Here is a 25,960-nt window from a genome sequence, read left to right as displayed (position 1 = left end):
GTCATCAGCAAACTTGAACAGGGTGCTTTGCACCCCCTCATCCAAATCACTGATGAAGATGTTGAACAGGGCGGGCCCAAGGACCGAGCCCTGTGGGACCCCACTTCCCACGTCCTTCCAGGTCGAGAAGGACCCATCCACTACCACCCTCTGGGTGCGACTCTCTAACCAGTTGGTGACCCATTGGACTGTATGGGTGTCTATGCCACAGTCCCCTAGCTTCCTTATGAGAATGGGGTGAGAGACCGTGTCAAAAGCCTTCCTGAAGTCCAGGAAAACTATATCCACTGCCACCCCTGCATCCAATGGTTTAGTGACCTGGTCGTAAAAGGCCACAAAGGTGATACATTTTTTAAGTTATGAAAAGATTTTATCTGCAGAATTTTTTTTTACTTTGTCCTTGACAAAGTAGCTGAATTTTGATGAAACTCTTTCCTTGATTTTTTGAGAGTTAGTGTAATCAAGTCTTTGAGAGAATTATACACAACTGAAAAGGATCCTTTGGAAAGGAAGCATGAGAGCAACTTTTAATGGAGGTGTCCTTTCAGTTTTTCCTATACTAATCCATCATGAAATATTGTCATCACCATTGGCATGCTTCTCCCACGAGTATTCTAGTTCCAATGAAAATCTCATCTGAGTGTTTGCTGATTGTTTGCTGTCTTTTGGATAATCCATTTGAGTGGGATGTTGCTTAATTTGGATGCTTCTGAAGGAACAGATTTAAGCCCAGTGTTAATTAATAGAAAAGACTGTCTTTAAATGATTTGTGTCTTTTGTATGACAGTCTCACGCCGCATCTGTCCTTTAGCTTCTCCAACCACTTTAGGTCTATTTGTGCCAGTGGTACAGTACATGCAGAAAGTGTGGGAATTGCTTCACCACTTCTTGTTCTTGGCTATTACTTTGCTCTGGCATGCTAACTGATCATTCTAGGCTATTATCTGCAATTGTTTTTCAGCCTCCATTGGGCAGGCAGCAGGTTTAGTCTGTGTTTCATTACAGGTACTGTCTTCTCTCAGTTGCTTGGGAGTCATGTGTTTGTTTCCCCAAATAGCATTTTGCTATTAAAAGCTGCATTCTGTTGATTGGATATTCACTTTGTTAAATATGATAATAATAGCACTTGTCTTCTGAATATCTTAGCATGCTTCATTTTACAAAAAAAAACAAACCGAGGCACAGAAATGTTAAACAGTTAGCCAGTGGCCACGTGATGAGGCTGTGCTAGAGGCAGAGCTAAAATTCAGTCTTTTGATCAATAGACCCATGCTCCAATGCTAACCACATTAGAAACATCTTGATTATTGTGGTAGTTTGGAGCACTGCTCCTTCATTTTGTGAGAAAGGAGAAAAAGTATTTTTGAGCAAAAACAGCCAACATGGATTTGTTAAAAGCAAATTAGGAGAAACCACACTAATTTCCTCCTTTGACAGGATAATCGGGGTAGTGCATAAAGGTGTGCTATACCTGGACTTTAGTAAGGGTTTTGGTACTGTTCTGCATGATGTTCTAATAAGCAAGTCAAGATTTATAGTTTATATGTAATCACCGTAAGCCTAGGTACACAAGTGAAAAATCAGAATAGTTATTAATGGTTCACTGTCTATCTGGGGAGGATTTGGAGGAAGTTTCTTAAGAGATCTCTTGTTCTGCGCAGTATTTTCATTAACAAATTGGATTTGGAATGTAGTGTATGTCTATAAAAACTTTGGATGACACCACCCTGGGAGGGGCTGCAAATATTTTGGCTGGAAACATACTAATGCAAAATGATGTTGACAAATTAGAGAGGGAGTCTGAAAACAAGGTGAAATTCAATAAAGCAAGTGCCAAACGCTGTGCATAAAAGAAATGGAATTAATTGAAAAAGAAATGGAATTGAAAAAGAAATCCAAAATGGGGAATAACTTTTTGGGCAGTGGTACTTTTAGAAAAAGGTCTCAGGGTTGTATTAGATCACACTCATAGAGAATCATAGAATCATAGAGAGGGGCTGGAAAGAACCCCATAGGTCATGTAGTACAACTCCCTGCCTGAGATAGGAAACTGAATTATGAGTGGAAAAATAGGATGTTGTTGCAACACAGGGCAAATCTCATTCTGAAATGTATTAGCAGATGTGCTCTTTGTAAGACACAGAAGTAATTCCAGTGTACTTGATCCTAAAGAATATCATAACTGTAATTCTGTCTTGTGTTTGGTGTTATGCTTTAAAGAAAGGTTTAGACCAACGAGAGAGAATCCAGCAGAGAGCAACAATAATAAGGAAAGATTTAAAAACATGGTCTATGAAGTAAGGTTGAAGAAATTGGTTTTATTTAGTCTAGACAGGAGAAGACTGATAACCTGGGTAGGCTGAGGGCCCATCTTCAACTAGGTTAGACAAACTTCCAACAGTTATGGTCTAGGCCAGGGCTCAGTAATGTGTTTGGGCAGAGTGCATCTGTAACCTCAACTTGTGAGATGTTGGTGTGCAGAGTGGACAGTGGGGGAGCCGCAAGGGGCCTGCTCCTTGTTGTAGCAGCACAGCCATGGCCCCTTCCCTGCCATTTATGAATGCCAAATAAAATGCCTTTGAATGCCATGCTCTGACACCCATCCCAGGGTTTGCTTATCCATGGTCTAGGCATACCTGAGCCTGCCTAGTACAGGTAATATCTTGAGCTTTATCCATTCCATCCTTCTGATTTATGATTCTATGTACATATGATTCTGTCACAGAATTGTAAATACAAGTGTTAAAAGAAAACTTGTAACTAAGATATAGTAGGCATCAGTTTTTAATCTCTGCTGTCATATAGTTTAACTCACTTTGATTTTGTGGGGTTTTTAGATCTGGATGTTTTTGAAGGAACGGATTTAAGCTTGGCATTATAAGGAGTAAGAAGGTTAAATGGCATACAAAACCTAATAGAATTAAATAAATGAAAACATGTTTTCTCATGAGAATCTACAAGTAAAATTGGCTTCAATTAAAAAAAATAAAACAGATTGATCTAGTTTCACTTTTCAAGCAGAGAGAAGCAAAAATAACCACTGCTGCAATGATGGCTGACTGCAGTGATGGCTGACTGCACTGCAGCCATCAGCACTGTGCTGGCACTCTAGCAGTGGTCATGCTGCAGTTGGAGTACTGCATCCAGTTCTGGGTGCTGCACTTCAAGACGGATGTGGCTAGCATTGACAGGGTCCAGAAGAGGGCCACTCGCATGGTTAAGGGGCAGCGGGGCAGGCCTTATGAAGAGAGGCTAGAGGGCCTGAATTTATTCAGCCTCCACAAGAGAAGGCTGAGAGGGGATCTGGTGGCCATTTACAAACTCACCAGGGGGGACCAGCGGAAATTGGGTGAGGCTCTGTTCGCTCGTGCACCACCAGGGGTTACTAGGAATAATGGCCACAAATTGTTAGAGAGAAGGTTCAGGCTGGATGTCAGGAGGCATTACTTTAGGGTTAGGGCTGCCAGGGTCTGGACTGGATTCCCAAGGGAAGTGGTGCTTTCTTCTACCTTGGGGTTCTTCAAGAGGAGGCTGGATAGATATTTGGCTGGGATGTTATGACCCTAGCACTTGTTCCTGCCTGGGGCAGGGGGTCAGACCTGATGATCCGTTTAGGTCCCTTCTGACCCTAAGCACTATGAAACTATGCCCTGTGCATCTAAGCTGTCCTGGACATGGAGCTGCCCTGCTATGCCTTTGTATTGTTCTTTTGGTTTAAACCACTGTTGTAATACAACAGTGATATGCATGTGCCTGCTTTAACTGTCTTGCTTGTATAACCAGTTTGTACAGAAAGTAGGAGTCATTTTAACTCCTATCAAATGATGGAACTACTGTCTTCTGGAAGAGGATGTTATGTGAGGCTCATCTTTCCCACAAGAAAGCTTCCCTAGAAGAAAAAAGAAAACTCATAATCCAAAATCCACTGGCTGGTGCAAGTCTTTTGTGTGTTATATTACTCCTTCCTTGAGAAGATTTGCAAAATATTCAGAGAATGTTATGCACATTGCTCATCTACATCAGGGACCTCTGGAAAGCTCCAGACCAAAGTCTCAGGTACCTGACCGCACAGTGTTACTGAAATTCTTCTGTGTGTCAGACTAGGGTTAAAGGGCCACTCAACCATTCTGTTATGGCAGCATAGCTAGTTCTCATGGACCCCTGACTGGGGCTTACATCCTTCTGCACAGTGGAAGGAAAGGAGGAACTCAGGCTGTAATGGTGAAGCTGATTGTCCTCTGAGTAGCATTAAACCACTGTGACATTTGAATTCTTCCCAATGTTCCTCATTTTCAGCAGACCCAACTGTCATTTTCTTTGTAGTTGTTCTTCTACAAACCCAAGATACAGGAAAGATGCATTAATAATTGGCTGAGTCTCCTATATGTAAGCAGAACAGGGACATCAGTATAAAGGGAAGACAATGGGTTTTAAGGCTAGAGGTTTTTTCATTCTTTACATAAGCAGTCTCCTGTTGCAAATGTTTTCTGCATAACTTGGTTCCTTCTGTTCTTCAGTATGTGGGATTTTCAGTAAAGGTTAGAGTGCAGTGATACAGGATATGAAAGTAAGAGCTAAACATTGCATGTGGCTTCTACTTTATTTTCACAATAAATGTCACTAATCATTTAATTGGGAAAGTAAATAGGGGGGCAGTAGCCCAGGAGTTGACCTTTCCCAGTAGTCAGCCCACTTTTTTACTGCCCATAGGTTTGGTTCAGCATCTGCAATTTCTTCTAGGAGCTTGTGGGCTTTATGTATAAATGGTTTATGGGTTTTAAGCATCTTAAGCCTTCATCTGTTCGGGTCTTTAGTTAATAGTTGATGGAGTAGGTGATTTTTGTCATATCTTGCCTTTATTGCCAGTCATGATGTTAGGGTCTGTCTTCTTGTATCACTTAGTCTAATACCAGAGCATACAGGGAGTACACCGGTGTGTACAGATTGTGCAGCCTGTTATGACTGCTTGGACTGTTAAGTACAGTGTCCAGCTTTTTAGCATGACAACTTCTGGACCATACTGGAGCACAATATTCTGCTTGGGCATATTCCATTGCAAGTGCAGTGGTTCTGAGCACTTTGAAATTGGCACCCCATGTTATGCTGGTGTGGAAGAGACTTATCCCTGTCAGAGGAGAAGAGGACGTTGTGCCGAAAAGTAAAAGTAAAACCATGACATTCCCAGCTACCGCAGCAAAGGAAGAAAAGGAAAAAAAAATGCTGAAGTGCAAGGGGCCGGGTTTGGCTCCCACATCAGTGTGGGCATGCTTTATAACAGCATGTGGGGCCGATTCACTGCCCAGAACTCCAAAGCAGAAATAAAAGGATTGGCAGGGAATCAGCGGGAGGAACCAGAAGTGAGGTCCCTGACTGGCATGGAGGGGCCAGATACTGAACGCAGTCCCAGCCCAGGGACGTGGTGACTACCCCAAGGCAGGGTTTGCTTGAAGAGTCAGAGCGAGAGATGGCTCTATAACTTACTAGAGGAAACTCTGTGGATCTCAGAGATCCACAGCACAGACTGGATCCCGGCAGGACCAGATAGAGAAAGGACTGACGAACAAATGACCCATGGTGGACATAAAACTCGGATTGAGGGTGAGACACCAGGGAACACGACAATCTAAGACCGATGAGACACATAAGTAAGGCAAAGCACTGCTGGGAATAATCGGGTCAAATAATGTCCTTATCCCTTCTTAATAAATGAAAAGGGTCAAGAATACAAAGTGGGCATAAGACCAACGATGGTGGCCCAGACAACAACATCTTTGGTTGGCGTTAGGTGGGGTGTAGGGAGGCAGAGCCCCAAGCAGGAAGGACAACTAGAACAACTGAAGGAAGGTACCAGGAGGGATGAGATAGATCATCTTCCTCCCCATTAACATAAATTTGCCAGCAAAGACATGGCAGGAAAGACCCCCCTGGGGTGCTGACTGAGGTCTAGTACATTAACAGTCCTGTTCCTTCCTTAAAGCTACGGTGAAGCCAGAAAAATCCACATGACCTCAACTCACAGGCAAAAGACATGGGAAGCTACAGCTGGCTAAACATCTTTAGGCAGCTACTTGGGCAGAGACTTTACTACTGACTTTCTGCAAGTAATGTTTATAGGTAAGGGAATGGTATACTGCGACTCCTAGGCAAGTTGGGGTATGATCATGGGAAGGATGTGGTTATCTACTTTGATATTCAGTGTGACCTTGGCTTGGCAATTGTCCAGGTGGAAGTGTGATGATACTGATTTATTGATGCTCAATTTTAAGTGCCACGTATGGAGATAGTCAGTGATGAGTTCCATGTCAATACTCAGTTTCATTTCCAGTTCTGTCCTATTACGCCTGTGTGAAGAGGCCAGTATTTGATTCAGATTTGCCCAATTCAGGGGACTGTGATTTGATTTGGTGATTTGGATCATTTTCCTGAATTGATCTGGCTGAATCGAATTCAAAAGATTCGCTGCTAATTCGATGTGATTCAGTGATTTGGCCATAGACTATAATGGGGACTCACTAAAATATTTATAACTTTGTCATGTTTTTGCAGAATTAGATGAAAACTACAGGGATGGTATCCCCTTCTGAAGGCACGAAGCCTGCCAAGTTTCAAGGAGATAGGTGCAAGAGTTTCTGTGAAACTGCACCTCAAACTGTTGAAAGCAAAACTCATGTCACTTGTGTGTGTTAACTGGCTTTCTGGTTGTACCTGTATTGATTTAAGGACCAGGCAGGCAAGGCTCTTTGAGTAGATTTGATATCTTTTATTAGACCAACTGAATAGTTGGAGAAATATATCTAGGCAAACTTTTGGCTTAAAAAACCCTTCATGAGGCTGAGGAAGCATCTGCGGTTGGTGTGTGTGCTCTTCCTGGATGGAGTGAATAGTAAAGAAACCAGAGGCAAGAAAGCCAGTCAGTGAAAATGTAAATTGAGGTGTCAGGGAGTGAGCAACAGGCTGGGAGTGGGGGAGGAAGGGGAAGGGGGATGTAGCAGGTAAAAGTGGAGAGGTACCTGGGGAGTCAGATGTCAGGCAAATTATAGTGTGTCATAAATCCAATGTCTAGACTGAGTCAATGAGTCTTTATACCCAATAGATTTATGAAATGAAGTTTGTCGGCTTGTCTACAAAAGGTGTTTTGTAAATTCAAACAAGCACTGAACCTCACTAACCTCATCACTGCCTGACCAACTTGATTGCCTTTTATGACCAAGTAACTAAATCCTTGGATGATGGTGTCACCATGGACGTAGTCTTTCTAGACTTTAAGAAGGCCTTTGACACTGTCTCTCACCCCATTCTCATCAATAAATTAGGTGACTGTGGCATTGATGCCTACACAGTTGGATGGGTAAAAAATTGGCTGACGACCCGTTCATCCAGAGAGTAGTGGTGGATGGGTTGTACTCAGCCTAGTGAGATGTGAGCAGTGGGGTACCCCAGGGCTCGGTCCTCGGGCCCGCACTGTTTAACATCTTCATCAGCGACTTGGACGAGGGGGTTGAACGCACGCTGATCAAGTTTGCTGATGACACTAAGATGTGGGGCGAGGTGGACACACTTGAAGGGAGAGAGAGGCTGCAACTAGATTTAGACAGACTACAAAAGTGGGCAGATGAGAATAGGATGGGGTTCAATGTAGACAAATGCAGGGTGCTGCACCTTGGGAGAAGGAATCCACAGCATACATACAGGCTGGGGAGTTCCCCTCTTGAAAGCACAGAGGCAGAATGGGATCTTGGAGTCATTTTTGACTCCAAGATGAACATGTTCCGCCAATGCCAGACTGCAGCCAGCAAGGCCAGCCATACCTTGTCACGCATCCAAAGATGCATCTCAAGCCAGTCCAGAGAGGTGATACTCCCCCTCTGTGCAACATTAGTCAGGCCACAATTGGAGTACTGCATCCAGTACTGGGCACCACACTTTAAAAAGGATGTGGCCAGCCTGGAGAGAGTTTGGAGGAGGGTCACCCGTTTGGTGAGAGGGCACCAAGACAGGCCCTACGAGGAGAGACTGAGGGACCTGAAGCTATTTAGCCTCGGCAAGAAGAGGCTGAGGGGGCACCTGGTGGCTGCCTTCAAACTCATCAGGGGAGATCATCAGCAAAAAGGAAGATTCCTATTTTCCCCAGCACCACTTGGGGTGATGAGGAACAATGGTAATAAGCTGATGGAGAATAGGGTTAGGTTAGAGATCAGGAGGCAATATTTTACAGTTAGGGTGGCCAGAATCTGGAACCAACTTCCTAGGGAAGTGGTCCTCGCCCCTACCTTGGGCAAATTCAAAAAGAGGTTAGATGATCACCTGTCTGGGGTCTTGTGAACCCAGCATTTGTTCCTGCCTCTGGCAGGGGGTCAGGCTAGTTGATCTAATTACGTCCCTCTTGACCCTAGCTACTATGAAAGTATGAAACTATGATCCCACACTACACTACTCCCCTGCTTCTGGGTTTAGGGGGGGATCCTGCCTTATCCCCCTCCTCAGCAGGCACAACAACAGGGGAAGCTGAGCCACCTGCCGCTACAACCTCCTCCGAAGTGCCTTCCAGAAGAGACCTGCCTGTAGGGGAACTTTGATGGGTGTAGAGCACAAACTCAAATTCCCACTTCTTCCCCAGAATTTCCCTGGCTATGGCACTGAGCTCCCCTGGTTCCAGATCCAGCTCCTCCTCTGGCACTGGGAGGTTCACGCTGGGAGCTGAAATTGAGGTGGAGGAGACTGTCATGCTGGTGCTGGTGGCTATTTCTGGTGTTAGTGGAGGTGGTGCAGGTGCAGGGACCTCCTTGCTCCCATCTCCTTGTTCCCACTAGCAGCAGAAGCCTCATGGCTGTTAGGGAAGAGGGTGCATTTAAGTTTGGGCGCGGGGGAACTTGCTCCCCCTACCCCCTCTCCCTCCCCTGCCAGAAGACCTGGCACCTGCCTTTCCAGCACGCTTCTTAATGTTTTCTGTGTGTCATATGTAGAAAATGTGTGTGTGTGTAATATATATATATGGGTGACAACACTGTGCTTTCCCTTGGATAGGGATAAGTGGAGGGATTCTAGGCAAGGGTAATTAGTGAGATGAATCCAATCCTTTCCAAGAAGGGAGACTAGCAAGAGACCAACTAGGTAGCCAGGACCTTTGACACACTGTTGCTTCCAGACATACAGCTCACAAAAAGGAGAGGAAGGCTTCACACAGAACCTTATATGCTGTTTCTACATCCCTCTTCCAGAGCACTTAGATTGGAAGGGAACTCAGGGAAAGATCACAGTCACTGGCCAGCTACAGATGTCAATATCAGAGCAGTCCTGCCCCCCTCCTCCCCTTCCTCCCTCTTCTCAGTGTCTGTTTCCCAGCAAGCAAGAATGCCTTGTGAATTGCTGAATGTTTTCTGAATCGATTTGGATGCTTTGAATCGATTCAGAGCTTTTAATGGGTCTCCCGATTTGATTTAGATTCGATAATTTGGCCATCGAATCAGGACTAATCTTCTCCAAATCAAATCGGCGACTGAAGCTTTGCACACCCCTACTGTCTATTCTTGAAATACTATGGCAACAGCATCAGTGTACATATATTGCTTAGACCAGTGCTTCCCAAACTTTTTCTCACCATGACCTCATTTATGGCCCCATTTCCTCAGCATGGCTCCTCCCAACCCATAGCCCTCCACCCCTGCAGCCCCATCCACTGATGTTTCAACTCTATTTGGGGTCATGACCCACAATTTGGGAACTGCTGGCTTAGATGTTGTAAGGAGGAAGTCTAAGGTATATACATTGTAAAGCATTGGTGTTAGCACTGACCTTTGGGGGACTCCATTATTCAAAGTTTATACTCTGCTTTTTTTTCCTTGGCTGGTAGTGCGCTTGAATTATCTGCTGGATATCGTGTTCATGATGAAAGTGCATAGTTTGCAGTTATCTATTGTAGACTGCAGTTTATATTTGAGGTCTTGGTGCCATACCGCGTTGTAGGTGGCTGTAAGGTTGATAAAGCCTGCACCTATTTTTTGCCCTATTTCAAATCTGTTTTCTATTTCAGATGCAAGTAATGTAACTTGGCCAATAGTATACTGCTTTTTTCTGAAAGCCAGCTTGTTCTTTTGGGAACTGGGGATCAATGATGGGTCGGTAGCTCTTTGGGTCCTCTGGTAGTTTACTGGGTTTCAGGATAGTAGTGACATTAGCTTTTCTCCAGATTATTTGAAGCCTGTTACTTTCCAGACATTTACACATGAATTTCTGAAGCCATACAGGTGACCCTCACCATTCTCGGGGGATAAGTTCTCGTATCCCCTGCGAATGGCGGAATCCGTGAATAAGGCACTGCGTTCATGCATGCAGTCTGCATTCATGAACGCAGCGCCCCTGGTGGCTTGTGGTGGTGAGAGCTCAGCAGCAGCAAGTGCGGAGCTCCTGAGGTGCTCCTGTAAGTGTATAAAGTGTATTTAAAATGTGGGTTTGGCATTCGCGAATATTTGAAAACATGAATGCCGAACCTGTGAATAGCGAGGGTGTCCTGTATTTTCATTGTGGTTCTGAACATGGTAACAAATTCTGGGAATATTTTATCTGGTCCATCAGCCTTGCCAGTCTTGATTGCTATAATAGCTGTGTTGAACTTGTCAGAACTGGGAGCTGTTAAATTAAGGTTGATGTTCAGTGATTTAAGTTGTTCATGAGTCTGGTGTCTTATCACTTCTGTGTGTTGCTTGCTTGGGTTATTGTATTTGCAGCTGTTACGCAGCATTTTCTCAGTGGATTTTGCTGACACAGGGAAATGTCATTTTTTGGTGCCTTTGTCTGTAAGGTGGTTAATGCACCATGCTTGTTTGGACAACAATGCAATGCATTTTTGTTTGTGTTTGCTTGCTTGTTTTGGAACTTTTTTTGTGACACAAACCACAAGGAATATAGTGTTTGATACCACTGTTAGGTATGATAAAACTTCATGTTACTCACATTGTTTTGTCTTATTTCTTGTCTTCAGGAATATTTTAGTGTTTTATCTTTATCATTTGTAGAGACACTTTGCTTTCATTTTTCATATCCTTAAGAAGGAGCAGGAGTTGGGTATGCTACCCACTATTAGCAAGTTCATATGGCTTTTGCCAAACAGTGACTCATAGTTCCTATAAATTAGTAAAACAAGTCTAAGTTGTTATCTGAAATATTACAAAACTTAATAGCAGTGTTTGCAAACAACCATTTTAAAAAATGAAATGAACTAAAATGCTTTTCCTTCTATTATGTTATGTTAGGGTCTAACATAAAAAAAATCAGTATTAATTGAATCCAGCATGATGTACACTCCTTTCATTGTTTTATTTTTGATACAAACATCAAGGCTGGGTTCTGTTATTACTCAAATGTTAAGGGTTTTCATTCTCTCTTTGCAGTGTTTTAGGTTTATATTATTGAAATTAAGATTCCCCATAAATTCACTGCTTGTAGGATGGAGGTAGGCTTTTGGATTAGCTCAAACATCTAAATGCACTTCTGTCCTCTGATCTCTGCCTTTTACCTTCGTCAGTTGGCCAGCAGAGGTTGCTGGTAATGTATGTACAGTGTATTTCAGTAAAAGCTGACTGCAAGTTTTTAAAGAGGATCTTTTGTCAGAAATTATAAATTATTTCAAGTCCTCGAACTTTTTTTAGCATTCAAGCATGCTCTGAGGATATTGCTAACTTGCAAAAGGACAGATCCTGCTCCCGTCCTGAAGTCTGATTAGCTAGGCAGCAGCTGTGACAGCAGAAGAGAAATTCTCAAATCCTGGCTGCTCTGCAGCTGGTGTGCTAGTAGATAGATATGACATTTCTTATGCCAGGGGTGGCCAACCTGTGGCATGGACAGCCTCTGTGTGTGTGGCATGTTGCAAACTGGGGAGGGGACAGGTGGCACCGTGGCAGGTAGGGCAAGGAGCAGAAAGCAGAACAGCAGATCAGGTAGGGAGCACCGAGTAAGAAGCCAGAAACACAGAGGTAGATTGGACAGGGAGCATAGGACAGGAAGCAGAAAACAGATTAGTAGATCAGGCAGGGGAAGGGAACCAGACTGTCACTTGGGGAGGGTGCAGGTCTGATTTGTGGGACACCTGCTGGAAAGGTTGGCTCCCACTGTCCTACACTATCCATCTACCATCTTCTGGTGTAGTGTTGGTACCGCACTGGCTAGCTCACAGGAGGAATGTAACTGATTTATAAAAATGCACAAATGTTGTTATGGTCCAACTACAAATACTACACAGCTATCACAAGACTGCAAAATCAAGATTATGAAAAATTAAACTGTACTCTTTTGTCCTTACAAGTTAGCGCTCAGAGTAACCCAGATCATGTGCCAAGGTGCCTGATTCCTGCCTAAGCTCTTTTCTAATTAAACTAGTTTGGGGGCACCTCAAACTCTGAAGAAGTCCACCTGCTCTGTTAGATGTTGGCAGGGCATGCCAGATGCCTGATGGACTCTACTGATATTGAATATACCCCAAGCTCCTCTTGACTCATGGTGGGGTGCCATACATCTTTTGCATAACAAGCTAGCGGTTACAGCATTTGCTCAGGAAATGGGAGACCTGGATTCTAGGCCTTCTTGGCCTGAGGAGATTCAAATCCACATCTCCTGCCTCCCAGGAAAGTGCCCTAACCACTATGCTATACTCTTGGCTGGGAAACCTATGGGAACTCTGCAGCCAAGAATGCAAGTCATAGTCCAAAAGAGAAAAAACAGTATGACTGTAGCATAAGGAGGAAGGTATTCCTCTGGGCATGGCGTGTTCTGAGACCTGGTCACTGCTGCCTGGGTTATTTCCAGTGATTTTTAACCAATGACTTTCTATTCTGAAAGGACATAAAGACCAGAACGTAGAACTTCTCACGTGGCTTACAGAGTCAGACTGCCTCCTGTTCTTCCTTTTTCTGCTTTTTTGGGAAACAAAGAGGCCTTGTTCAGTGCAAATTTATTTTCAAAAAGAGTTTTATTTAATTTTATTGTAAAATAAATGGTTTTGCTATAATTGTTAATTCTTTTGCTGGAGAGATGAAGAAATGGTATGAAAAATTAGCCCAGCAAAAGGCCATATGCCCAAGGATGTCTCCAGTGCACCTTGCTTATCATTTTAGTGAATTCTCTTCCAGCCCATTCAAAAAGACAGCATTAAGCTGAGGGGGAGAGCAAAGGCAGTTCCTGGTATGCTGTGGATAATTACAGAATCGCTGAGTTGGAATTGACCTTAAGGTTCACTTAGTCCAATCCCTACAGTGTTTCAGTACTTGGCAGTGTTTTGCTCATTTTTTTCTATAGAACTCTTTTCCCATAATTCATTTCCATGCATCTGTTATTTTGTGATATTCATTCTTGTTGTCATGTAACAGTTTAATCAACGTTATTTAAAATAACTTAAATTGGTCACTGGAAGCTACTTAGAAAAGCTTTAAAATGGTGGAAATTTAAGTATGTGGCAATCCAAATACAAGGCAAATAATAAGGGGAGGGCTGTCATCTTTGTTTAAATAATGGTGCAAGGAAGACTGTCCTTTTTGGTATTTGGAGTGTCACACAGTAAATGCACGTAGAGGTGTTGAGGTTCCTGTTGGAAAGGCGTAGGTCTCCATATTGAAAAAGTGACAAGCCATCAAGACAGAGTACTTAAAATTACAGGCCAAAATTATTGGAGAGTTCTGAAAGAAGAGTAGTTTTTTAGTATAAAGTGTCACTATTGCTTTTTTTTTTTTTACAGTTACTTTGATTTAGTAGCTATGGCAAAGGAGAGTGAATTCTCCAGTTAAGGCCATTATTTTTTCCTACAGGCACTAAGCATGCAAATTGATTTAATATGTTGACAAGGTAAGAACCATGGTATTTCAAGTATGTCTTTCTGTGCCTCTGTCTGTGTCTCACACAGACTGGGTAAATACCTCATCAGGCTGAGATATAGACATAACATTTCTGGATACAATAAATGACTGCTTTCTAGAGCAATTAATCTTGGAACCCACAGCAGGAGAGGCACTTCTGACTGTGATTAACACACAGGACCAGGTTCAAAAGGTATCTGTAGGTGAACTGCTCTGTAATAATGATCATAATATAAACAAATTCAGTGCTTTTGCTGAGGGTGTGAGCCAAAAATTCTACCATACTAATGTTTAATGTTAAACAGGAAAATTATACAAGAATGAGCAATTTAGTTTAAAAAAAAATTGAAAAGCAGCCAAGAATATAAAAAAATGTATAAAAAATCAGGCAGTCTGGAAGTTGTTTAAAAACATCATATTAGAGGCTCAGGAAAAGTGTATGGTGCAAATTAAAAGATATTAAGCAGTCCAGTAAAAATCCTGCATGGTTTAATGACAGAGTTAAGGAGGCTATCAAAAGCAAAGAGGCATCAATCAAAATCTGAAGGCATGCCTAAGTGAAGAAAACAGGAAATTGCACACACTCTGGCGGGTCATAAGTACATAGGTAATAAGACGGGCCAAAAAAGAATTTGAGGATCATCTTGTGAAAGATGCTAAAGATCACTAGATTTTTTTAAAAATACATCAGAAGCGGGAAGCCAGCCAGAGGATTGGTGGGACCATTAAATGACAAAGGTATAAAAGGGGCACTGAGGAACAATAAGCTGTAGCCAAGAAGCTAAATTAATTCACTGTGTCCATCTTTACCCTAGAGGATACTGGGGAGTATCCTCTGCATATCCACAGCTGGTCATTTCTTAGGCTCAGGACAGAGGTGGGTAGACACTATGGCCTGCCCACAGTGGCATAGGGAAAGTGCCTCTAGACAGTTCTTCTCCCTGTGGCAGCATGAGCAGAAGGCCCACAGCCAAAGCCCCCTGGTGCTGAATGCCAGTGAAGCTCCATGCCACAGTGGTTTTGCAGGCTGGATCTAGTCCATGGACTGTAGGTTGCTGACCACTGGCATGCCTACATCTTAAATATTACGTTCAGTTTTGGTCTCTACATTTCAAAAAGGATGTAATGGAATTAGAAAAGATACAGAGAAGGGCAACCAAAATTATCAGGCTATGGGTGGGGGCAGAGACAACCGTAGTGGGGTGCAGGGCCTGGGGCAAAATAGTCTGTGTGAGGCCCCTATAACACTGCAAGGGGCAGGGTCACGGCTGCTCCTCCTGGTTCCTGCCCGACTCCTCAGGGCCTCCCAAAGTGCATGGTCTAGGGCCATCGCCCCAATTCACTCCCTCCCCCACAAAGGATGGCCCTGGGTGGGGGGATGTGATATAGGTTTATAAAATCATGGAGGGCAGAATAAGGTGTCAAGTCCCAAGATCCAGAATACAGTAAATAGGTGGAACTATTGAAATTAACAGGAGACAGGTTTAAAACAAAAAAGAGAAAGTATTCTTTTTTTTTTTTTTTTTACACCATGCATAGTTAACTTATGGAACTCATTGACACATGAGGTTGTAGAGCAGAGGTTGTGATCTGCATCCAGCCCACTGGGTGATTTCGTACAGCCTGCAGGCAGGTGCCCACCAATTAATTGTATCCAGCCTGGCCTTCAGCTACTCCTCCTGCACTCCGCATCGGGCCAAACCCCACGCACTGCCACCCTGCCCATGGGAGGGACTGGTCTCTGGCCCCAGCCCCAGTCAGCATGCACAGCACCCCACCACCAATAATTAGATTCTATATATGGAATATTTATAAATGTATTATAATTTCCCATGTATACAATCTAATTATTGAAGGGTTGTCTTAAACATGTTCCCCCACCACTGCCGTGGGGAAAGCAAGAAGAGCAGCAGTGGGGCAGGTAGTGCTCCCACTTGTCCCTCGTGGTACCTGCACCCCTGCTCCCTGAAGCCCCTCTCTTTCCTGCAGTCTGTGTCCCTCCCCTTTCATTTACTGTCTGGCATAGCTCAGACTCATTCCCTTCCAGGCACAGAGCACATGCAAGCTGCACCCCTGCCCAGCCATACAGCAACCATGGCTGGGCAGGCAATGGAGTTTCCATGTGCTCTGTGCCTGAAAGGAATGAGCTGGAGCTGCCCTGATGATAAGCAGGAGAGTGGGAGAAGGAACAGAGGCTGCTGCAGCTCTGACTCTGGCCCTAAAATACCAGAGTACAATTTTGTACTTGAATCCAAGACAAGGAGCTTTCTTCTCCATGTTGAATGGGGGAAAACAACCTTATCTTTGATCTGAGTAAATACTTAAGTAGATAAGTATTCTCCCTTTAAAGCAGTGATTCTCAACCAGGGTCCTACAGCACCCTGGGGAGCCTTGAGAGCCTTTCAGAGGTGTTATGGGATGCCCCACCATGTTATCATTGTTAGATATGCAAACATGATTCACAAGGGAAATAGGTAAATTTCAACTAGGAATATGTAATGTTAAAAACATTTGGGTCTGTTGGTGTCTATTAGGTCCTTCTGGTGTCTTCCACCGCTTTTACAGCAGAACAATTGCTTTATTATTTTTCCGTAGTCAAACAAGGAGTGAAAACTAAGACCTGACATTTTCTGAGGGGTACCTTGAGTCTAAAAAGGTTGAGAATCACTGCTCTAAAGCATCTGGTACGTACCACAGTCAGAGGATACTAGACTGATGGACCTTTGGTATGAACCAGAATCATGCTACATATGTTCTTATGTTCATTTTTAAGCAAAGAATATTTTCAGGGATGATGTAATTTTTATCAAGTCAAGAGTTATAAACCCAGGAAATGTAGCATAAAGGATAAACTTAAAATCCATCCAAATGTTAAATTGTGGAGATACACTCTTTGCCTCCACAGTATTTATGTTACAACTTTAACATAATAAAATGTGAAGAGAGAGGAAAACCTTGCTTTCTCCTCACTTTACCTTCTGTGGCCATTAGGTGGTTAGTTTAATCATTTGAATCAAATTTTAAAAAACGTTGGGGAGGAATGATTAGCTCCCTTGGCTTTACAGACAAACTTCAGTAAATACCAAAGAATTAAAAAAGTATCATATGTTTGTGAAGAAAGCCTAGTGTTTCAGCCCCATGTCCCTGTGAGCCTTAGGTTTGGAGAAAAAGGAAATAATCTGTATGCCCTGTCCCAAAGAGAAACCTGCGCTTGATGACTTTGGCTCCCAGGAGAGGTTCTTCATTAAGATTAGACCTTGCAGTAACTATGTCAGAATGGATTTGAGCATGGTCTAACTGCATCATTTCCCAAGGTACAAAAGCTGTTGTGCATTTTTGGAGCTATTTCTGTGGTAAAGCTTCCTCCATCAAAAATGGTTTTTAACCTGGAGCACTCATGTATGGCTCCTTTTGTCTTTTACGTAGTGAACTGCTTTTCTCTACTCAAATCATAAAGCAAAATACTTAATAAGGTCCTGTTCTTGCAAATTCTACATCTGTGCTGATCTTTTTAGCTTAAGTGGAATCCCACTATAGCTCAGTGTGGACTAATCCCTTTTGTACAATGTACAATGTATAAAGTGGTGTCCAGTGGAATGACTGAGTCTTCAGTGATATCACAGACCTACCCTTCCCCAAAAGTTTGTACTAAACCTGAAGAAAATGACCTTCAACTGTGAGTCAGTAAGCTTTTCAGCATAAATTATCCAAAGCTGATCTCTGCAGCTGTTGTTAGATTGATAATGATACCCAAGCTAGCTAATTTCAATTTTTCACCTATATCTCTAAGTTACAGTGCAGCCACTTTTATTATGGCAGTGTAGATATGCTCTTGTACCTGATGCAAAGCTCATTAAAGTCTGGAAATTATTGTTGACACTAATAGGTTTTGATTCAAGCCTTAGTTGTTCCCCATTGAAGTAAATAACCCAGTTCCCAAAGATTTCAAAGTTAGCATTATTAGATACAGATTTCACTACCCAAGGGTGAATTCACACTTTTTCCATCACTGCCACGGCTGACCTGTGTTCTGCAAACTCAGTGTAGTTTTACTGTTTCAGGAAAGATGTTTCTGTGGTTGTGTGTTTATATAATACAAAACCTTCCTTTGTGCCTAAGGAGCTGTCCATTTGTATGCAGAGGGGAAGGGGAAATGGGGTGAGGCTGGACTGGTCTGATTATGCATAGTGAGCCACAAAGGGGTCAGCTGGTGGAGGGTTCTCTGCCACCAGCACATCTTTCCTGGGCCAGACATAAAGGACTAGATCTATTCCTTAATGAGATATGATGCTGAATAACATGGGTGGATAGCGGTTTTCTCTCAGTTCTATTTTGTTTGCTGCTTTTTCTCTGTTTGCAATCAATTATATTTCCATAAAGCCTTTTCAACCTGTGTAAATTATACTGTTGAAGTTGAAAGCTGATGTTAAGGTGAACTTTGATGCAGTGATAACTGTCATTGGAATTAATCGTAGCTTTCTGTGCCTGGGCAGCCCAATTTGTGAACACGAGGCCAGCAGATGGGAGAGATAAAGGAAGTATTTGGATAAATATATATTTATATTTAAATGGGTGTGAAATTGCAACTGAATAGATAAAAAAAATATTTGACCGAATACCTATATGGCTGTAAAAGTAGGGGGAAAAGCAATCAATTTCTTGACTATGGCCAAATAATTGAATATTTGGCAGTGCTGTAATTAGCAATTTGCTGCTCTTGAGCACCAGGTTATGAGTGATTAATTTTGAATTACGTTAATTGATTGAAATAAATCTTGTAAGTATAGCTTTCACATTGTTAGTGTAGTATCATATCATACAATTTTGTCTCTTCTGGTTTTGGCTTTAGCTATACTAGAGAAAATGTATTTAGCAAACCGATTTAATGAAGTGATTTGTTCAAAAACAATTAGCACCCGATGTGGACACCATGACATTTTTCAAGAATTTCTTTTGATATGCATTGTAGTGTTGACCAAGACCAGCTGCAACACATTCTATATTGGATGCTATTAAATTTTTTAACTCCCCTTAATAAAACATTTTTTCAGAATAGGTGTAGACTAGAGTTTGTGGGCATTTTTACATGTGCTCTGGGGATGGTGGGGAGGGGAGCTCTAATTAGAGTGGCTCTGATTAAAGTGCCTGCAGCGTCTTGTGTATCAGTGTCCCTGCGCTTCAAAATGGTGGCAGGGGCACTTTAACTAAAGCTCATCAAATGAGGTTTAAAGCACCTTGCCACCATTTTGGAGCATGGAGATACTGAATACATGAGATGCAGAGGATGCTGGAACGTGCTAATTACATGCTCCAGCAGACTTGATTAGTCAAGTCTGTTCCTACGCACTACAATTACAGCATGTCAGAACAGCCTCCCCACCTGTCTGTAGGCACCTGGTGAGCCTACTTTCACTAGAATTATAGTATTTATCCAAATCCAAGACAGCTTCAAATTTAAGGTGCTACTCCCTGTACCCTGCCCCCATCCCACCTTCTACTGTACTTCTGCTCCTCTGGGGCAGTCAGCAACAGCAGCAGCCTTAGCCTAGCCCAGCCAGGAAGGACAGTGGCTGTTCCTGGCTAGGCCAAATCAGGACAGGAGCCAGAGCAGAATGTAAGAGAGGCAGGGGAGCAGAGAGTGAGTGCTGCGAGGGGGGGCGCGGGGGGGGCAGACTGCAGGGTCTCCCTATACACCCTGCAGTCTCCCCCATGCTCCCTCAGCTGCAAGTCCCCTCCCCCCGCAAATGAGCCATCCTGGCTTGAGGCAAATAGTGGTTCAGCTCTGAATTTAGGTCCAAGGCTAGGGCCAAAGCTGGAGCTGAGCTGCCACCTGCCCTGTGCTGGTGCTTGAATCCACTTTGGGGAGGGGAGGGGTGACACGGGACCTCATCTTGGATTTGAGTAAATATAGTAACTGTTTGCCAATTAATTCAAGCTAGTCAGCATCTTTGGAATGTGTATGCAGTTTTTATATTTAAAAAGTAGCTATCTACTTTCAGTTCATGGGCATATCTTAGATATAATCTCAGTGTTACTGTCTATTTTTGATTCAGTGACTCACTGAATCAGCTTTTTCAGCTTCTTCTGTCATTTTTTCTTATAGTTACACCAAAGGTTTTTTCCCCCCTTACTTTAAAAAAACTTTTATTTGGGAAAAATGAATTTATTTTCTACTGCTTTTAATAGTTTAGGGGATGAGCATTTTTATGACTTGGACCTTCACATATCAGTTAACTTAGTCTGGCTTGTTTATGTGCTTGCTTCCAGATGATGTCCCAGTTTGAAGCCCAAATAGCTAAGCTGACTGAACAGTTGGAGATTCAAACCAGGTCATACCAGGATGCTCTGCAAGGGGCCAGGAAAGCAGAAAAACAAGTTGAAAGTCTCCAGGATCAATTGAGGCATCTGGAAGGAGAATTGGTGTCTGGAGATGTGGAGAGAGATGGTTTGAAAACTGAGAAACAAAAAGTAATGGCATAGATTATTTCCCATTTGTAGAAATGTGATCTCTACCACCCTAAAATCCTGATCCTGGTCCTGGTCCTGGTTGCAGCTGTCTGCATGACTCCCAGGCAGTCTCCATGGGGCTGGGGCAGGAACATGGGTGGATCACATCGGGCTCTGCCCTGACCCTGTGCTGTCATGGATCCATGATCCTGGAGTCTCCATGGAGACCAGCTGGGAGCTGCATGGGCAGGATGCAGGGGTGGGTGGGGAACTGCATCCAGGGCCAGGGCTGTGACTGTGGGGTGGTGACAGTGCAAGGGTGGAGCTGGGGCAGAGCTCCAATCTGCTCCCTGCACGTCCCTGCCTGCAGAACTCATGCCCATCGCAGTGGTATGCAGGCAGCAGATTGTGGCTCTACGTGGGCCTATGCTGTCATCACTCCAAGATCCCAGGGTTTCCCCACCCTGCCTGCCCATTCCACTTCTGGATGCCACTCCCCACCAGCTCCCAGCTCCATCCCAGCCTCCCGGCCTTGCACTTTTCCCATGTGGGTCCCGTCCCTGGCAGTGGGTGCAGGGTGAATGGGCAAGGGTGCCTGGGCAGCAGGGCTAAGTCCAGCAGTGGCAGCCAGAAGGAGTTGCCTCCAGGGCTGCTGGGAAATGGAGACCTGATGCTATTCTGACACAGCCCCGCTGTGCACCCAGGGATGGCAGGACCAGTTGCATGCGCCATGGCTTGAGCTATCCATCATGCTTGGGCCAGGCGGGACCAAGGGATCTGCCACAGGCTGGACAAAATCCCTCCGTGGGCTGGATGTGGCCCCCAGGCCATATTTTACCTTCCCCTGGAATAGAAATTAGGGAGGAAAAAAACCGTTTAAGGTAAAAAATTAAACAGTTATGGTAATAAAGTATTGAGAAAGGCTACATAGTTGCACATGTAACATCTATCCATGGTCCAAGCTGTTTATATTGGTACAAGAAACGGGGAATAAGCAGAAGGGAAGGGGAACCTAGTTCACATATAACATTACAGTCTAATTGGAATAATTGAAACTTGGTGGGATAGGTCTACTGGAATACTGTCATGGGTGGGTATAACTTGTTTAGGAAGAACAGATAGGGGGAAACACACACATGCTTATTCTGTGGTACAGAACAAAGTGGGAGGTTGACTGGTTGAAAATCTCTGTGTGAAGGTAAAAGGAGGAAAGATGAAAGGCAGTGTCCTGGTACGTGTCTGCCATATACCACCAAACCAAATCAGTAGTTGGAGGTGAAAGGTGAATGAGACTTTAAAAAAAACCACACTCACTGAAATATCTAAATTACAGGGCCTGGTGCTTGTGAAGGCTATAATTTTCATGATATTTGTTGGGAGGGTAATGCAGCAATGTACAGATAGTCTAGCATATTTTTGGATTGTGTTGTAAACACCTTTTTGATGCAGATGGTAGCAAAACTACCTCCAAGAGGAGCTCTTTGTGACTTGCTACTTACTAATAGGGAGGAATTGGTTGAGAATGTGAAGGTGGAAAGCAACTTAGGTCACAGTGAGGATGAAATGATCAAGTTTGTGGTCTTAAGGAAAGGAAGAAAGGAAAGCAGCAGAAGAAAATCATTGGGCTTCAGAAAAGAAGACTTTACTAAACTTGGGGAATTGCTGGGCAGGATCTCACAGGAGGCAAATCTGAGGACAAACTAGTTTAGGAGAGTTAGCAGTATCCTGAAGAGCCAGCAGTAAGAGAACAAGAGTGTGTTATCCTTATGCAGAAGAAAGGATTGGAAACAATGAGAGACCAGCTTAGCTAAAAGTAAACTCTTTAATGACTTAAAAGTTAAAAAGGCATACAAGAAATGGAAAGTGGTCTGTTACTCATTTGCAAAGGATGAATAATAGATAACTTTTCATGTAGGAACAAAATCTGGAAGGCCAAGGCACAAAAAGGCAACAAAAAAGTATTCTATAAGAAAGTTAGAATTTTGAAAGAGGAGAGCAACAAAAATTCATAAGACATCTGGGAAACATCACATACAAGGAAAGGTTGAAAAATCTGGGATTATTTAGTCTGAAGAAAAGAATGGGGGGTAAGGGGGTAGAGATGCTTGATAACAGCTCCCAAATACAAAGAGGGTTGTTGTTAAAGAGGATGGTAATCAACCTTTCACTGAGTCCATAGGGAATAGGGCAAGAGATAATGGTTGCAACAAGGAAGATTTCGGTTAGATATTAGGAATAACTCTCTAACTATGAAGTTGGTTAGCTAATGGCGTAGTAGGCAATCATCGATCCTCTGGATCATGGTGTACATGTAAGAGGTCTAATCACCTTTGATGTGTATGCATAGGCAAAAGTATGGAGGAGTGGAAGTTATGCAAGACCTACCATCCCCCGCCCGCTTTAGCTCACTGAGACAGAATCTAAAAGGCAGACCAAATCCAGACGTTCAGTGCCTTGATGGTTGTAGCTTCTCCCAGAGAACAACAGATAAAAACTGCTGCTGACTGCCTAATGCCTCAGTGAGGACACATTTTGGTCAGGGTGATGTCCCTTAGCCTTTCTCCAACCAAGGAGTACCCAAAAGGAAGTGATGGTTAGGGTTTTGAAGCATGCTATACTTGCCGTACTTTGGAGGTTGCAGCATGGTGGTATTTTATAGGAGCTACGCTGCCATGAGTAATCCCACCATGTTGCCACCAGGCCTTCCAGTGAGATACAGTTTACGGTCATACCTAGGACCAAGCTGATGGCATAATTTACTGAGAACTGCTGTAATTGCCATGACTGAAGGTCTTTAAATACAGATTGGACAAGCATTTATTTTGGGATGGTTTGGAGGGGGATGTTCCTGTCCAGAAAAGGTAGTAGAACCAGGTGACCTCCTAAGGTCCCTTCCAGTCCAACTTTTTTATAATTCCTTTGGCTCTCCTGCTCAACAGCAGAGCTAGATGCTAATTTTTTTTAAAAAAAGATCCAAGTCTTTTTGCCTCTTCCTTTTCCATTTCCTGGGTCTAATTAGGAAAAAAATACTCTGTTCTCTCAACCAGAGGATCACAACAGGGTTTGGCTCCTTTAATCTTTATTGCAGGTAGATCTTGGGGAGAAGGTCTTGTGAAGAAGGGAATGAAGGCTAGGCAAGACTGTTGAATTGACTCTAAAGCCTGCGGTGTGTACTTTTCCCCCACCAACATTTGTCTCTGATTTTATTTTTATACAAATTTTTCAACAATTGTTCATATTATTTCAAATCAGTTTGAAAAGTTTGTCCCTGGCTCTGGCATGAGATGCACGGGCAGAAGCCCATCACGCTCCTGTTGAGCTCAGGGACCCCCAGAACCTCCCAGCAGGACCCCAACCAGGACCCCCAGTGCAGCCAGAGGTAGGTGGGGCCTGCGGCAGGGAGGAAGGGACCTCAACCCAGTCAACTGAAGGGCAGCTGAATGGGAGCCAAGGAAAGACACGCCCCCCCGGCTCCTGCTTGGCCCAGCCCCCAGGGAGCCATGCAACCGGTCCCACCCAGTGAACGAGTCAGGAAAGTGGGGGGGCACTCACCTGTCCCCTTCTTCCGTGGGACAGGGACACCCCAGCCCCAAGAGTGGCATGGCGCTGTCGGCATGCCCTTCTGCACATGCATGCAGTTTAAGAAGGGCCTGGTGACACCAAGGCCTCAGTTTGTCCCCGGCTTTGGTGTGAGCTGCACAGGCGGAAGCCTGTCGCACCCCTGTTGAACACAGGGACCCCTAGGATTCCCCCAGGAGGACCCTGACCAGGATCCTCAGTGCAGCTGGAGGTAGGTGGGGCCTGCAGCAGGGAGGGAGGGATCCCAGCCCTACTGCCAGGCCCTTCACCCCCTGGAGGCAGAGGGTAGACCAAAGTCACCTTCCAGGGCAAGGGAGGATTCGGAGATCTCCCATACTGTCCAGCCAGGGGGTTGGACCAAGGTGGTCAACAGCCCCAAGGCATGCTGCGTGAAGGTCCCCTCTCCTCTGGAGCTTTGCAACAGGTACAAACCTCTTGCAGCCCCAGTAGAGCCTGCAGAGCTGTCAGCTCCTGCAGGCAATGGAGGCTCACCCACAGCTACTGTCCGTGCTCTCCCTAAGGCCACTCATAGAGTGGTCGTCGTGGGAGACTCCCTCCTGAGGGGGACTGGGGATCAATTTGCTGCCCCAGCCCCTTAGACCTGGGGGTATGTTGTTTCCCAGGAGCCTGTATTCAGGATGTGGCCGAGAGAATCCCTAAACTCATCTGGCCCACTGACCACTACCCTATGCTTCTTATCCATATGGGCACAAATGACATGGCTTGAAGCAATCCCAGCCAGGTCATGAGATGCTACAGGGCTTTGGAAGAGGGGCTTAAGGGGTTGGGGGCACAGGTGGTATTTTCCTCAATCCTCCTGGGTTTGGGCTATGGGCTGAGGAGGGAGAGGAGGATCGAGGTAGTCAACCAAAGACTGTGGCGCTGGTGTCATTGTGAAGGCTTTGGCTCCCATGATCACAGTCTGCTCTTTGGTGGGAGAGGCAGTGGTCTGTTGGGAAGAGATGGCCTCCACCTCACTGTGCTGGGGAGGAGGCTTTTCTCAGCCAGACTGGCTGACCTGCTCTACCGGGCTTTAAACTAAGCCCACCGGGGGATGGGGAGACTACCGCCACTGCAAGCCCACTAGGCAACTTTTGCAAATCCAGCAGGCTAAGGCACTTAAGGGAACCCACCTCTGTCCCAGCCCCGGAATGATGTGTAGGGAAGGCAAGGGCCCCCAATGGGACACTTACGTGCCTGTACACCAATGCCAGGAGCTTGGGGAATAAACAGGAAGAACTGGTACTTCTGCTAAACAAGAATGACTACGATCTCATAAGGATAACAGAGACCTGGTGGGACTCCACCTATGACTGGGCAACATGTATAGATATCTATACCTCATACAGGAGAGATCATGTGGACCAAAGGGGTAGGGGTGTAGTTCTCTATGTCAAGGAAAGCTCCGCATGCCTGCAAGCTGACGTTGGCAGGGTGGACGACTGGAGACTCTCTGGGTTAAAATCTGTGGTGAACAAGGCACAGGGGACACAATGGTGGGAGTCTACTATAGACCTCCTAGCCAGGATCAAGAGCTCAACCAGGAATTCTCCAGGGAACTGGCTGAGGCTGCACACTCCTGGTGGATGGTTGTCATGGGAGACTTCAACTACCCAGACATCTCGTGGGAAGAGCACTCGGCTAAATCCGAATGGTTGCAAAGCTTCCTCATGTGCGTGGATGAGCTCTATCTGACTCAAGAAGTCTGTGGACCAATGAGAGTGAGTGAGGATTTAGTTAGGGAGCTTCTGGAGGGGCTGGACGTTTTTAAGTCAGCTGGCCCAGATGATCTTCACCCTAGAGTCCTAAAGGAACTGGCTGGGGTCATTGCAAGTCCCCTGGCGCGGCTTTATGAATACACGTGGTGCTCTGGAGAGGTGCCAGAGGACTGGAAGAGGGCCAATGTGGTTCCCATCTTCAAAAAGGGGAGGAAAGAGGACCCGGGGAACTACAGGCCAGTCAGCCTTACCTCAATCCTGGGCAAGCTGTTTGAGAAAATTATTCTGGCACGCATCCAGGAGGGGCCAGCAGGGAACGGCATGCTCAGGGGCAACCAGCATGGGTTCATCAGCGGCAGGTCCTGTCAGACCAAC

At 44.5% G+C, this 25,960-nt stretch overlaps 1 protein-coding gene across 1 annotated transcript in view; it reads left to right on the top strand.

The window, feature by feature from the left end:
- Nucleotides 1-25,960, top strand: part of CCDC170 (coiled-coil domain containing 170) — a 125,924-nt gene that overhangs the window by 74,648 nt on the left and 25,316 nt on the right. The window contains exon 9 of the mRNA XM_019527233.1: nt 20,109-20,309. Within this exon, the coding sequence (XP_019382778.1) occupies nt 20,109-20,309 (201 nt within the window). The remainder of the gene's footprint in view (nt 1-20,108; nt 20,310-25,960) is intronic.

Source organism: Gavialis gangeticus, unplaced genomic scaffold (assembly GCF_001723915.1).
Source record: "Gavialis gangeticus isolate Ggan-Ray unplaced genomic scaffold, GavGan_comp1, whole genome shotgun sequence".
NCBI lineage: Eukaryota > Metazoa > Chordata > Crocodylia > Gavialidae > Gavialis > Gavialis gangeticus.
The sequence above is the reverse complement of the archived record's forward strand: the minus strand, read 5'-3'. Positions and strand labels throughout refer to the sequence as shown.